The 13,843-nt window shown below is 32.2% G+C and overlaps 1 protein-coding gene across 6 annotated transcripts in view; it reads right to left on the bottom strand.

Annotated features, from left to right (window-relative positions):
• LOC145297618 (DIS3-like exonuclease 2) overlaps nucleotides 1–13,843 on the bottom strand; it is a 162,488-nt gene that overhangs the window by 61,747 nt on the left and 86,898 nt on the right. For all 6 annotated transcript variants that reach the window (XM_080143690.1, XM_080143693.1, XM_080143692.1 and 3 more), the window contains 4 exons: nucleotides 10,171–10,291; nucleotides 9,057–9,195; nucleotides 4,974–5,061; nucleotides 1,553–1,652 (listed from right to left, as the gene is read on the bottom strand). In XM_080143690.1, the coding sequence (XP_079999816.1) occupies nucleotides 1,553–1,652; nucleotides 4,974–5,061; nucleotides 9,057–9,195; nucleotides 10,171–10,291 (448 nt within the window). The remainder of the gene's footprint in view (nucleotides 1–1,552; nucleotides 1,653–4,973; nucleotides 5,062–9,056; nucleotides 9,196–10,170; nucleotides 10,292–13,843) is intronic.

Genomic DNA, 13,843 nt, shown 5'->3' with positions numbered 1-13,843 from the left:
AGGTAAATATTTAGAAACTAGCAGGGATACCGGGAATGAATGAGGATCAACAAATGTTTTATCCTCCCATATTTTATTGTCATCGAAATTGGTAAAAATCGACCAGTTTTCAATCCTCCCCACTTAGTTCACAATACAGTCTACATTGCACTGTACAGAACATACTGTTGATTTTATAAAATTATTTTCATATAATGGCTTGAATTAAAGTTTAAAATGCAAATATCAAGGATCATAATTTAATTGTGCTCTAAACAAAAACATTCATTCTGAATGCACTTCTGTCATATCAAAGAATTTACTGTTGATTTTATATGCCAGGCCTTTCTGATTGTGCAGTAATAAAACTTCTCAAATGCCCTTGTGATGTTAGGCTATAGAAGGCATTAACTTTAGTCGAAATTGCCTGTTCCTTCTTTCAGATTTTTTTGATTATCGATTATCAATATTTATTGAAGGCATCCCGATACAAAACCTATCTAAAAACACTGTCAGGCAGATAAAGTATATTTGTGTGAAATTTCCAAAAAAATTGACCCAGCTGTTTAGACTCCATAGGGAATGAACTTACACACACTCACAAAGTTCCTTTCATATAATATTAGAGATTTTGAATGGATCAAAATAAAAAATTTAAAACAAAATAAAATAAAAAATGGGAAACAAATGAACGGATAAAAAACAAGGAATAAAATAAATAAATATCAATAACATAGATAAGGAATTTGCCACCAGAAAAGAAAAATTTGCTGTAAAGACTTAATGATAGGGAAGCAATAATGATGTGGGTATAATATTACTCCAAATAAACAACCACCAAGTTAAAATGAAATTAAAATCTCCCCGCTGCAACAACTTCACCACACAGGATTGTACTTTTCCCCTCTTCCTTCACCCCTCCCACTACTACTCCCTTTCTTTACCCCCCTCCAAAACCTCTACTGTCCAAATTCACAAACTGTACACCCCCTCCTTTCAGAACGTTAACCACATCCGAATATATTTTATAAAAAAACGAATGTAACCTTGATTATCGTTTCAACATCTGCTTTTTTTTTTTTTGGCTCTATGAGTGGAGATTCCACTGAAACATGTATACACATATGTAACCAATAATGTTTGTATAATAAACAGACTGTGTGTGTGTGTGTGTGTGTGTGTGTGTGTGTGTGTGTGTGTGTGTGTGTGTGTGTGTGTGTGTGTGTGTGTGTGTGTGTGTGTGTGTGTGTGTGTGTGTGTGTGTGTGTGTGTGTGTGTGTGTGTGTGTGTGTGTGTGTGTGTGTGTGTGTGTGTGTGTGTGTGTGTGTGTGTGTGTGTGTGTGTGTGTGTGTGTGTGTGTGTGTGTGTGTGTGTGTGTGTGTGTGTGTGTGTGTGTGACTAAAATTATGGAAATATTATTCCAATGTGACAGAAAAATGAAAAACCAAAATTATTTATATATTTATGAATGTTTTGTCTTTTATATATATATATATATATATATATATATACACACACACACACACACAATGTGGAGATGGGATGGGGAAGAAAAAGATGTTGACAGACTCACTTCTTCTGAAAATTCACTGAAGTCAACATCATTCTCAATAAGAATCCCTTCAGTTTCTGTTTCGATTTCTCCTGCATCACCAATTTTTTTCAATAGATTCCTGGAATAAAGAAATTTTTAAGAGGAAAATATTTAATAGTACATATTTAGTCTCTTTGCTGTGTCATCAACAAAGTTACTGAAAAATAAATAAATAAAATAAAAATGGAAAGCACAGAAAAGACTTTCTGCAGATACATTTTCTCTCACAATCCAGACAACTTTACATGTATTTATGTACAAATTTTAGTTTTCTCACCGTGATGTCACCATAGTTACAGAAAGGATTGTGCTTCTGACTGATACAGTAACTCATGTATTGTCTAACATCACTCAATTCTCTTGGACAAATTCCGTTATTAGATGTGAAAGCAAAGGTTTCATCACTGTACCCAATTCACTAAAAGCCATGAAGAATCAGGATCTTAAAAAAAATACCAAAACAGTTTTTGTCATGGCAAATGCAACACACTCTGACCCATAAACTATTTGTCTTCGGTGGAAGAATTTCAAGTGGCTAGCTACCTTGTACAATCTGTGCTCAAGATAGCTATAAGTGGAATGTTGTGTTTTGAGATTTATACATATCAGAGAGAAAACTGACTCGATCTAACCAGTAAATATCACCAGAAGTAATTTTATATATCTTACCATGTGTGTGTGTGTGTGTGCGGAGGGGGATGGGGTGAGGGGCCCAGCCCGGTCGTAAAATATGCTTAAATATGATATTTGAATTCGTCCAGATTTCATATATTATAGAATCGTGATTTCAAAAGTTAAAAATGTGCCACCAGCTAAAATCGAAACCAAAAGCAAAACTGTAGCATTCAAAGCTGGTGACGTTACCACTATACCAACATCACACGCATATGAATTGATTAACAATAAACTAAGATAAATGTACAAAATGTGTAACGATTTTTTCAATTTTTACCCATTTTTGACCCCTTAAAACCTAGTTTAACCAGTTAAAGAACAGTCCATAAAACTTATTTTAATCACTTCCGACGTGATCTCTTGACAAGGGTCGGACGAAAGGTACCTCAAGGTTCTTTTTTATTTTAGTTGAATAGTCTTTTGACTATTTTTAGTGTCTATTTTTTTCTCCCTGCATCAATCTTCCCCCAAATTCTAATGACTCCATTTATCCTTTTATATATATATATATATATATATATAATGTTATTTGTTTTTGCGATATGTTTTGAATGAATTCAATTATTCATTTGAAAGTGCATTTTTACCTAAATGTGAGTTGGGAATAATTTTCCCTTTTACCAATTCGGTACCCCCAACTGGGGAGCGACATGTATATTGTTTTTAAAATATAATCATACATAGTTTATAGGTACCCACTCCAAAAACAATTGAATTCAAACCATACGGGAAGATTCCAGTAAACATATTTCTATCAACTTTACAAAGAATTAAAAAATTTGACAGACCATTTTGTCAGCACATGAACAACCAATATTATAAAGTTAAATATTCTGGATTTTCTATAAGTGCAACTCTTCAGAAGATCCAAAATTGTGTCCAAAAATATCAGAAGACAAAAAAATCTCCCCCACTTACATTGTTGAAGAATTCCTAAATGCAGTCCCAAAATAAAAACCTAAATTTTTAATATCAATGGAGCTTGGATAATATATTTACATTTTATTTAAATATCAGATCAAGTGGTAAGAAAAAAAAAGAAATAACTGTAAAAATGATAGAAAATATTTAAATAAATAAAACATTTAAATTAAAAAGGTAAAGAGAAGAATGAAACGAAGAGGAGGAAACGTTTTTTGAAAATATAATAATAAAAAAAAAAACATGCAGTTTTGTGAAAATTAAAATCTTATTAAAAGCTAAGAGGAACAACCCTCAAAGTTGTATTAGAGTTATTTCCTTTTTTAAAAATGCTATCATAAATTGTTATACTAATTTCCTATACAATTAAAATTTTATATAATATAAAATTCTAATTCCATTAAAGAATTTAATATTTTTAAATATGGGTATTTATGACACCATGTGCCCCCACCGTCAGCTCACCACCCCAACAACGTTGTGTGCTGTGGATTTTTCATTTATCTTCTTATTGCTGTATCATCATAGTCTCTCACACTGGCGCCTGTCAATGAGAGCACAAGTATAAAAATAAAATAAAACAGGAAAACAAAAGGAAAACAGACTTACACTTCAGATATATCAGTTGGACTGAGTGTGTGCGACATTATTGACCCTTGATATGCTGAGGCCGCACTTATATCTATTGTCAAGGCCATTTCTCAGTTAGTTGATCAGTGCATTTTACCATCTGCTCCGAATCAAAATCCGTCTTAAACTTCATCCAGCTCTTAATTGTCCCGTTGGACCTCAGAGTCGAAACCCCAACTCTTCAAGCATCCAACCCAACTCAACTCTGACTGTCCTAAAATCCTTTGCCAATCTTCAATGTCAGAAAACTCACTGTCAATCCTGAAATACCCCCAAATCAAATCTAAATATATCTCTGGTCTGTTGTTACCATCATTCTGACCAACCATCCCAGGTCAAGTTTCTATTGTCTACTGATGACTTATTTCCTATTTCTTTTGTTACCTATCTTTTTTCTTTTTTTTCCTATTTCCTAGCACTTGGGATCGACTATCACATATTTATTAACACTGAAAACTGGAATAATGAAAGAGAAGCTAAACAAAAACAAATAATCAAAGACGATATTTGTACTATTAATCTTCATAATCATTTATTTTTTAAAAATCTTTCACAAATATCTGTACATATGAAAGTTATTGTTAATGTTAACAAAAATCAGGAATAGTAGAAAATCTTTTATTTATATTTTGGGAGAAAATCTCTTTCTCAAAAAAGAAAAACAAAATTTTAATGTTTTTTTCTTTAGTTGAGAAGAGGTGACTTTTTCGCAAAATAAAAGTTTACATAATTCTGAATTTTGTTAACATTAACAGTGAGGTTTATATTTACCAATATTGTTCATGAAAGAAAAAAAAAAATATAACAAAAACCTTCCAGATTATAAGGGATCATCTAGTAATTCTAAACAAAACTCATTGCTATTTCATCCTACTATCTCCAGATCAATGCAAAGGTGAAAAGATTTCATAGAACCTTAATTGATGCGTTGGTTAGATAAGCTGAGAGTAATAATGACTGGGATTTATATTTGGCATAAACGTTGGCAACCAAAGTTTTCTTTGATTGAAACCTGCAGAATATTAGGATACTGTTCCAAACTTATGACAAAGGGTATTCCCAAATGGTCACCCATCTAAATACTGTCCAGCCTCAACATTGCTTAACTAAAGTGATATAACAATAAAACTAACACCTAAATAAAAACTTTTACAAAGAAATGCAATTCACTTACCCTGAGGCAAACATGTCAGTTGTAGCCCACTCTTTCACTTTGGCAACAAAAAGAACTTTAGAAAATGTTTCTGGTCTCTGAACGAATTCTACAAGACAAAAAAATTGGAAGAATGTTTTTTTACTGTTTTATTTTTAAAAATGTATTGCAATGGAAAAACAAATATATAGAAAATAACCGATTGTAATTAATATTGACTGGTTAAAAAACAAATCTATAATATTAAAAATGATATCCAGATCATTATATATATGTCATCCACATACAGTATTGTTTGCTGTATCATAGCTCATCAGTGCGGCTAGACAATCAACTACCTCAAGCCAAGATTGAAGGAGATATATATATATATATATATATATATATATATATATATATATATATATGGAGGTTTTAAAAGTTGAGAGCAATGTGGAAAGGACCAGAATCACAAGAGGAAGAAAGGAAAAATAGTTCTAGTTTCTTCCGTTATCTTGAATATACTCTTTTCTTTTTGAAAAGGGGGGGGGTACTTTCTCCCGAAATTATTTAAAATTCCATACTATAAACAGACTTTATATACACCGGACTTACCAATAACTTAGTTGCAAATTTAATTATGTAATGAGAGGAGAAGTGATAAATAGTCAGGCATTTCTCTACTCGAACATACCCGTCTATTTGTTTGTTTGTTTTTTCTTTCTTTCTTTCTTTCTTTCCTCTTGCGATTCCAGTTCTTTCTGTATTGCTCTCGGCTTTTAAAACTTCTATATTCCTTTACCAGCAATGCTTCAAGCAAACTACCATACACATTATCTCTCTCTCTCTATATATATATATATATATGAGGATAAATGAAATATGGAGACAAAGAAAAATGAAAAACAAACAAATACAGCTAGAATTTAAATTAAACAAGAGATTGACTAGTTTCATTTGGATCAATGACTGTCTTCAGAAAGAATGAAGACGTGGAATGGACTTTTTTTTTGGCATGTGCATAAATGACGTTAATTGGAAAAAAGGATTTGGTTGGTTGGTTGATTTATGGCATATCAACCCTTTTCAGGTAATTTAATACTAAATCCAGTGATTTTGAAAAAAAAAAAAAAAAAAAAAATTTTTTTTATATCTTCAAGTACCTATTCATGGTGTTCGGTTAAGTTGTCTTATTTTTGCTTTTTTTTGTTCAAAATCTGTTTGGGTTATGTTATGTTGAATTTAACCATTTAAAAAAAAAAAAAAAAAAAAAAAAAAAAATTGTCGTTTTAAGGTATTTATATCTTCGAATATTTATTCATATACCTAAAATGTCATATTCACTGCCAAACCAGCTCTAAACTTGAACCACGATACAATTAACATTCCCTACTCTGACTTTAAACATAAAATAAATCAAATATGTTATGCAAAGTGGCAGGAACACTGGAATAACAATACAAATGACAAACTACATCATATCAAACCCATACTGGAAGCAAAGAACAAGTAATTATATCTAGAATACATATTGGCCATACAAAACTCACACACTCCTTCATACTTAAACAAGAGCAGCAACCACAATATACATTCTGTCAGAAGAATGTAGAGCCTTCGATACCGGTAGAAAACAATATCTAAATTCTAACATTATGAAGAATATCTTTGTTTTGTAGAGGGAAGTTGTTATTTTTGTTTTGTTTGTTTGATGAAATGTTTAACTAGAATATCAACCATTAATTTATTTAATGCTAAAATAAAAAAAAATAAAAACTTTTCCCTTTTTTTTTTATATTTTTGAGAATATTCTTTCGTCCAAGCAGTTGTTTTCAAAGATATTTTAGATATTGTTTTTATTCATGGCTTTACATCCCTTGCATGATTTTTTTTTTTTTTACATAGGCATCACCACATTATCAAGGCCCAGAGGCCACTCAAGGATAAGGGTTAAAGAGTGTACAGTAGAAATTGGACAATATAGTAATCATTAGTAATGAAAATTTGGTAAATTTGATAACTTATATGGAACGGCTCATCAAGAACTTATTTACTTTAGACTTGAACACAACCATATTGTAGTCAGCTGGAAAGCAGGAAAACGGAAGACAATTCCACAGGCGTGCAGTTCTAAGAAAGAAGCTTTGTTCATGGAATCTACGATTAGGTTTAGGCACAGATAAAGAGTGGGGGGAATTATTGATAGTGTTTACAGCTAGACGAGTGTTTCTTGTGAAAGTTTGGCGAGGGGGGACCATAGATTGAAGCTCAGTCGAACACTTTCCATGAAAATAACGATACATCAGAGACAAACTCGCAACATCTCTTCTGTGAGATAGAGGTTGCAAGGAGGAGAAAAGGACATCTCCTACGAGGCTACGAAGTCTATTTTGAACTCTAGATTTTTTTTTTTTTTTTTTTTTTTTTTTTTAAATCTATCTGAATATCTTTGGAGGTAGCGAGTTTATTTGTTTTTTTTTTTGTTGAAGTTTGTGTGTTTGGTTGAGGGTCTTGTTGAGATTTTTCTTTTCTTTGTCTGGATCTGAAAGTAGATCTTGGTTTAGCTTGGGAAATTTCGGTTCTTGTTCATTATTTTGTTTTTTTGAATTTGTTTTGTTTTTTTAATATTTTATGTATTGTTATCAGCTTCCATCATTCCTAATATTTGGAAACTATTTTGAGTGTCTATTATTTGAGTTTCTTGTTTCCTGGAGTGTTCTTTATTATTGTTTTATTACTGGTTTTATTGGTCTCTGCTAACTGTTTTGCACGTTTCTGTGATATATTTTTAAGTGCTTTAGTTGTAGGCGGATTCTTATCTTTTGTTTTCGTTTATTATTTCTATTGTTTTATTTGAACCAAGATATTTTTCTTGGAGGCTATTTTGGAATTTTGGCCATTCTTCATGATTTGATGAGATTATTTTATTAATTAGCTCTTTAAATTTGTTGTATTTATATTTAATTGTGTTCATGTGGTCTGTGTTTTTTGGGGGGGTTTTTTTCAGCATACGTTTCATCTTTTCAATATGCTTCATCCTTTCAATATGTTTCATCTTTTAAATATGCTTCAACTATTTTCTTTGGTTCTAGAAAAGTTATGTTTCTTTTATGTTTTATGTCTTATTTCTTTTTCCTTTGCATATATTTTACATATTTTGGAGTATGCAAGATGGTTTTCTTGACAGTTTGTACATTTTAATTCATTGCTACACTCTTACTCTGAGTGGTCTGGCTCTCTATCCCTACACTTTCCACATGATTTTTTTTCCTCTGCAGGTTTCCTTGTGTTGTTCATACTTGTGACAATTAAAACATCTTAGAGGAGCCGGTATATATTGCTCTACTTTTACGTTTAAATAAACAATTTTAACTTCTTTTGATATTGTTGGAAAATTGAAGGTCAATATACATTTATTTATTGTAATCGGCCTACCATATCTTTTTATATTTATACGTATGTGGTTGATTATTCCTTGTTTTTTCAGTTCCTTTTGTTTCTTCTTCCATTGCTAGAGATAACTCATAGCTTCAAATCACAGTTACTTGTCACCATATATTGGGATAATGTTTGTATAAATTATGTAATATATACACACACACATACATTTATTTCTTAAGTAAAATTCAATCTCATGTTGTACTGAGCAAATAATTTATTATGTTGTACTGAGCATGAATTTATTTTTATTCAATTGCATTACACGGTTATTCACCTTCTCTTTTTTATCTAATATATAACATTAAGTCTGTCAAATACTAGAGGTCAGACAGCAATAACTCATGTCCTAAAATATCAATATTTCATTCTGCATTTTTAGTCCTTTCAGAAAATACTTTATCCAACAAGGATTATTTATCTCCTTTATATTACTGGAGTCATTATTTAAAATTGTTTCCATTGTAACGATCTTCCTAATCAGAATAAGCCCTCCACCCCACCCCCACTCTAAAAAAATAGCTCAAAAAATCATTTTGGTATTCTAAAAAACATGCTGGAAGGAAGAAAAAAAACAAAGCACCTTGATAGAATCAAATATCGATGTTAGATGCAATGCTATTTAGGTCTAAATTCTAAAATTTTACAAGATAACACACACACACACTCATATATATAAAATGTCACCTTTTGGACATTCTGAAAGTGGGATCATAATTCTTGGCAGTCTGGAATCACTGGGATTAAATTTAACTTTTTTATTACTCATCATCTGTAAATGTCCGACACACAATCTGGAATGTTTCTTTTCATAAATAGCCACAACCTGTATAATAAAAAACAGTCAAAAGAAAATGATATTAAGACAAAAACAAAAGCCAATAACGTGAATACAAGATGCATTTACTTAGAAAGTGTAAAAGAAGTCATTTTAAAAAGAAATGTAATAAAAATATTAAATCAGTAACAAATAAGTTTATCAAAATTGAAATAAGGATTATATACATATGATTTAGTATTTTAATCTTCATAAGAGGGACACGAGTGGTGCAAAACTTCTGTTCAGGAAATTAATTTTGCCCGTTTTGGAATATGTATTCTAGTTTATAATATGAATGATTTTGTTTGACTTCTTTTTTTCTTTTTTTTATAGTTTTAATACACAAGACAAGTTGTGGGATAAATTAGTTAAACTTTGGATGCATACATGATACTGTCAGCATGAAAAAGACCTCAAAATGTTGTCCGTATATAGCTGTCAGATTGTGTTGCCCCCCCCCCCCCCATCCCTGATTATTTTCCTTGTCCAATGTCAAACTCTTTAGGGAGCTCCCTAAGCCTACAACTACCTAACCACAAAAAAACTGTCATAAACCAAACCGACTGCTAAATATATTAACATTAAATGGAAATCCTAAACATCTTTGTCTCAGAGTGCAGCTGACTATCCATCCATCCATCCAACTACTGAATGGTTTCCCTTTTTTTTTTATCATTTCCTTCCATCATTCAGAGTTATGGCTTTTTTTGTGGGTTTTTTTTTCCTTTTTACCTCCAATAGTTTTTTTTTGTGTGAATAATTTTCTAACATTCATCAGGGTCTTGGCTCAAGGACAGAGGAGTGTTCCACCCATCGCATCACTTTTTGAATGGATTGGGCTGCTGCTGCTGCACAGTTACTGCACCTTATGACGATATATCTTATCATTAACATTTAATACAAGTCGAGGAATTTCATATTTATGTAAACCGAAAAAAAAATAGATTTATAAAAAGAGAAATAGTTGCCATTTCTACTTACCTTTCCGGTGCGTTGGATATACTTATGGGATGTATTGGCCAACACTTTCTGTTGATTATCATCATTAAGGTCAGCAATACAAGTGTATTTCTTGATTTGATTGTCTTTCTTCTTTGGCGTTCTGCACAAAGAAAGAATTTTGTTATGAATTTGCATAATTAACATTGCATTCATAACTCTAAATAGGTTAGCCAAAAGTAGGCTCTACAAAAGCCCAATAACGTGAATACAAGATGCATTTACTTAGAAAGCCTAAAAGAAGTCATTAAAAAAAAATGTAATAAAAATATTAAATCAGAAACAAATAAGGTTATCAAAATTGGAATAAGGATTATATACATATGATTTAGTATTTGACAGAATAATGGACAAACAGAGAATGACAAAACAAGTTCTTTCCAATCAACATTGGTCGCAGATAAATAAGACCAGAACAGATATTCTTAAAGATGTGTCATTTAATCAGCACATTTTGATTTTGTTTGATTTCTTTTACCACGTATCAACATCTTAGTGGATCATTCAATGCCAACTAAAAATAAAAATAGAATAATCATTCTTTATAATCATTTTGTTTTGTAAAAGTATCTCATTTTGTTCGCATTTGTTGAAGAAAACAGGTGAAGTATTTATATGAAGGCTGTTCCAAAAGTAAGGCCTCCTATTTTTTAAATTCAAAAACTAAAATGTTGAAGAGTTTCAAAAACAGAAACGGTACCATTAAAACGAGTGACCTTTTGTGCTCCAGAATGCATTTTTCTACACAGTTGCCACCGTTCTGAATGCAAATTTGCTGGCCTTTTTGTTGCCCTGGTCATAAAAGTCCAGAGTGCGTTTTGTTACTCACATCTGTCGCCAATCTGAAATCGACGAACCCATTTTCTAACTGCACTGACGTCAACTGCTTCGGCTTTGTAAACATTCAACAGGCACCAGTGAATGCTGATAGATTTAATTTTTTTATTCTGTATAGAGGAATTCAATGACCTATCTCTACTTCTGATGCATATCCATGACAGGTGTTGCTTTCATAGAGTCTCACATCATCAATATCTATTACAGAGAGATGAAGCTTTCAGGCCATGAATACTTAAGTTTAGTCATAACAATGCAATTTGTAATCCCCTCTGATCCATTTGGGCAGAATAAAAAAAATAAGAGTTATTACTTTTAGAACGTTCCTCATATATATATTTGTACAATCTTATTCATTATTGTGATGTTATAGTATGTGACCTTTTTGATTTATATTTTGATTTTTGTTATTGCATGTCACTTGTCCATTCGAATGTGTTTTACCTTGGGAAGATTATAAGTAATAGACAATTTACTAAAAACTAATAGTTTATACGTATTTAATTTTACACTGGATTGTTATCATTTATTTGTCTTTATTTTAGAAGATTTATGTAAAAGAGAAGATAATCAGTGAATTTAACCAAAATGAATTTCTCTGAAAATGCACATCAATGAGTTAAATATGAAAAAAAAAAAAAAAAAGAAAAAAAAGAAAAAAAAAGAAAATCAACCCAAACACTAACCCTAACTACTGCCACCCTGAATTAAGGGTTAATGGTTAAATTAATGAAGTGTACTTTTTTTTTTTTTTTGGTACTCTTCCAGATTTTAAACCAGAAAACTTTTTGTTTGATTTTTTCAAACTATTTTTGCTTATCACAAGTACTTTCTAATGTTTTTAATATTTCACTTGTGTATTTACCAGCTGATGCAACATGGCAATTCTATAACCATGTTTCACACTTTTTAAGGTTTGCCACATACGATAACAGAGACAGAATTTTGTAAGCCACATTTGAAAGGTAGATTGCATACTATAACAGAGACAGAATTTCTTAGGTCACATTCAAAAGGTAGGCTGTATGATTACTTCCTTTGGAATACCAAAAAATCTCATTTGAATTGATCTGCTCAAAAAGGTTGTTCATGCCATACACACATTTTATTGAAACCAATAGATTTCACAAATATATGTTTAGCAGTAAATGGGACAAGACAACACAGAATGGAGTATCTTTTCCTTTAAGTAGACCAGTGCATTACACATGTATGATTTTTTTTTTTTTTTGTAACGCATCACCACTCATCAAGGCTATTTGGGGATAATGGTAAATAGATTTGTGTCAGATAAATGGGGAAACAAACAACTTGAAGATTGTACATGATGGCTGGATCTAGGCAAACTTTTAAGAGGAGGGCTCAACAATTTGTTAAAATTAAACTTGAAAACGACCATATCATAATCAACTGGGAAGCACCCCCATGGTATTGAGTTCCGCATACTGCAGTTCTTAGAAACTGTACTCAGAGAAATTCTATTTACCTTCAGTTTATTTATAATGGTTATAGCTAGACAAATGTTTTACAGAGGGCGGGGGGGGGGGGGCGGCTCATTAGAATATTTACCATGAAAATAACAATGACAGAAAGACTAGCAACGTCTCTTGTGGAATGGGGGTCAAAAGTGGATGGTAAGATTCAATCTTGGCGAGACTAAGCTTGTTTCCTTTAATAATTACAAGAAACCTTCTCAACCACCAATAGTTATGGCTAAAGATACATTACCTGAAAATACTTCAAACTCCTCAGCTTAACGTTCACAGGGAACATGAGCTCAAACAGATATATTGAGGGCATTGCCGCAGCTGCTGCAAAGAAGGTGGGCTCTCTTTACTGTGCTAAAAATTTACTTATGTTTCAAAGTATCCTGTACCTCTATAAGGCCACCATTTGCCCATGTATGGAGTATTGTTGTCACATTTGGGCTAGTGTATCTGCTACTAGTTTCTCACTCCTGGACAGGGTTCAAAGAGTTGCGAACCTAATAGATCCTGAACAGTCATCTAAGCTTCTACCTTTATCCCACTGACGAAATGTTGCATCCCTCTGCCTGTTTTACAAGTATTTTAATGGTGGATGCGCTGATAAACTAAAACGTAAATACTCCCAACAAACCTGACAAGCAGTCAAGTCCCACCCCTACACATAGATCCCTACATGTAAGAAGCCTGCTACTCTAACAGTTTCTTCCTCAGAACTGCTAAACTTTGGAATTCCCTTCCGGTTCCTGCTCCCAACTGTACTAACATGAGAAATTCAAATGTAATGTGAACAGACATCTTGCTGCTCAACTCCCTTCATAGTATCCCTGCAACTTATGTCCCTTATAGTAGCCGCCTACATCAAAGTGACACTGTGCCTTCTTTGGGGTGAAAATGTAATTAAAAAAAAAAAAGAGAGAGAAGACACCCCTCACTAAATTTCAAATAGATTTTATACTCTGTGAAGGCAAGCGACAGTGTTCTGAGCAGCACCTCCCCAGATGTGTCAAGAGTACACTATCTTGGGATATATCTGGTTTTTATGTAGGTAGAAGGTTGTGTTGGGAGTGAGATAGTTTTCATATCAATAGAATGATCCAACCATTATTTTCTAGCGACCTTAGCAACAGATCTATGGCGTCCACGTTAACCTGGAGTAAAAGTCAGTCCTAGAAACTTATGAAAATAGGAAGTTCCCTTTGTTGCATATTAGAACACCTGGGGTATTGCCAAATAATCTGAGCCAGAAAATTATTACTATTATCATGTAGACTGAATTGGATTTGTTTTAAAGAGAAAAATGCAATTCAAGGACAAATATAGTTAAGTGACAT

This window comes from Euprymna scolopes, chromosome 18 (genome assembly GCF_053919585.1).
Source record: "Euprymna scolopes isolate OS-2025 chromosome 18, ASM5391958v1, whole genome shotgun sequence".
NCBI lineage: Eukaryota > Metazoa > Mollusca > Cephalopoda > Sepiida > Sepiolidae > Euprymna > Euprymna scolopes.
The sequence above is the reverse complement of the archived record's forward strand: the minus strand, read 5'-3'. Positions and strand labels throughout refer to the sequence as shown.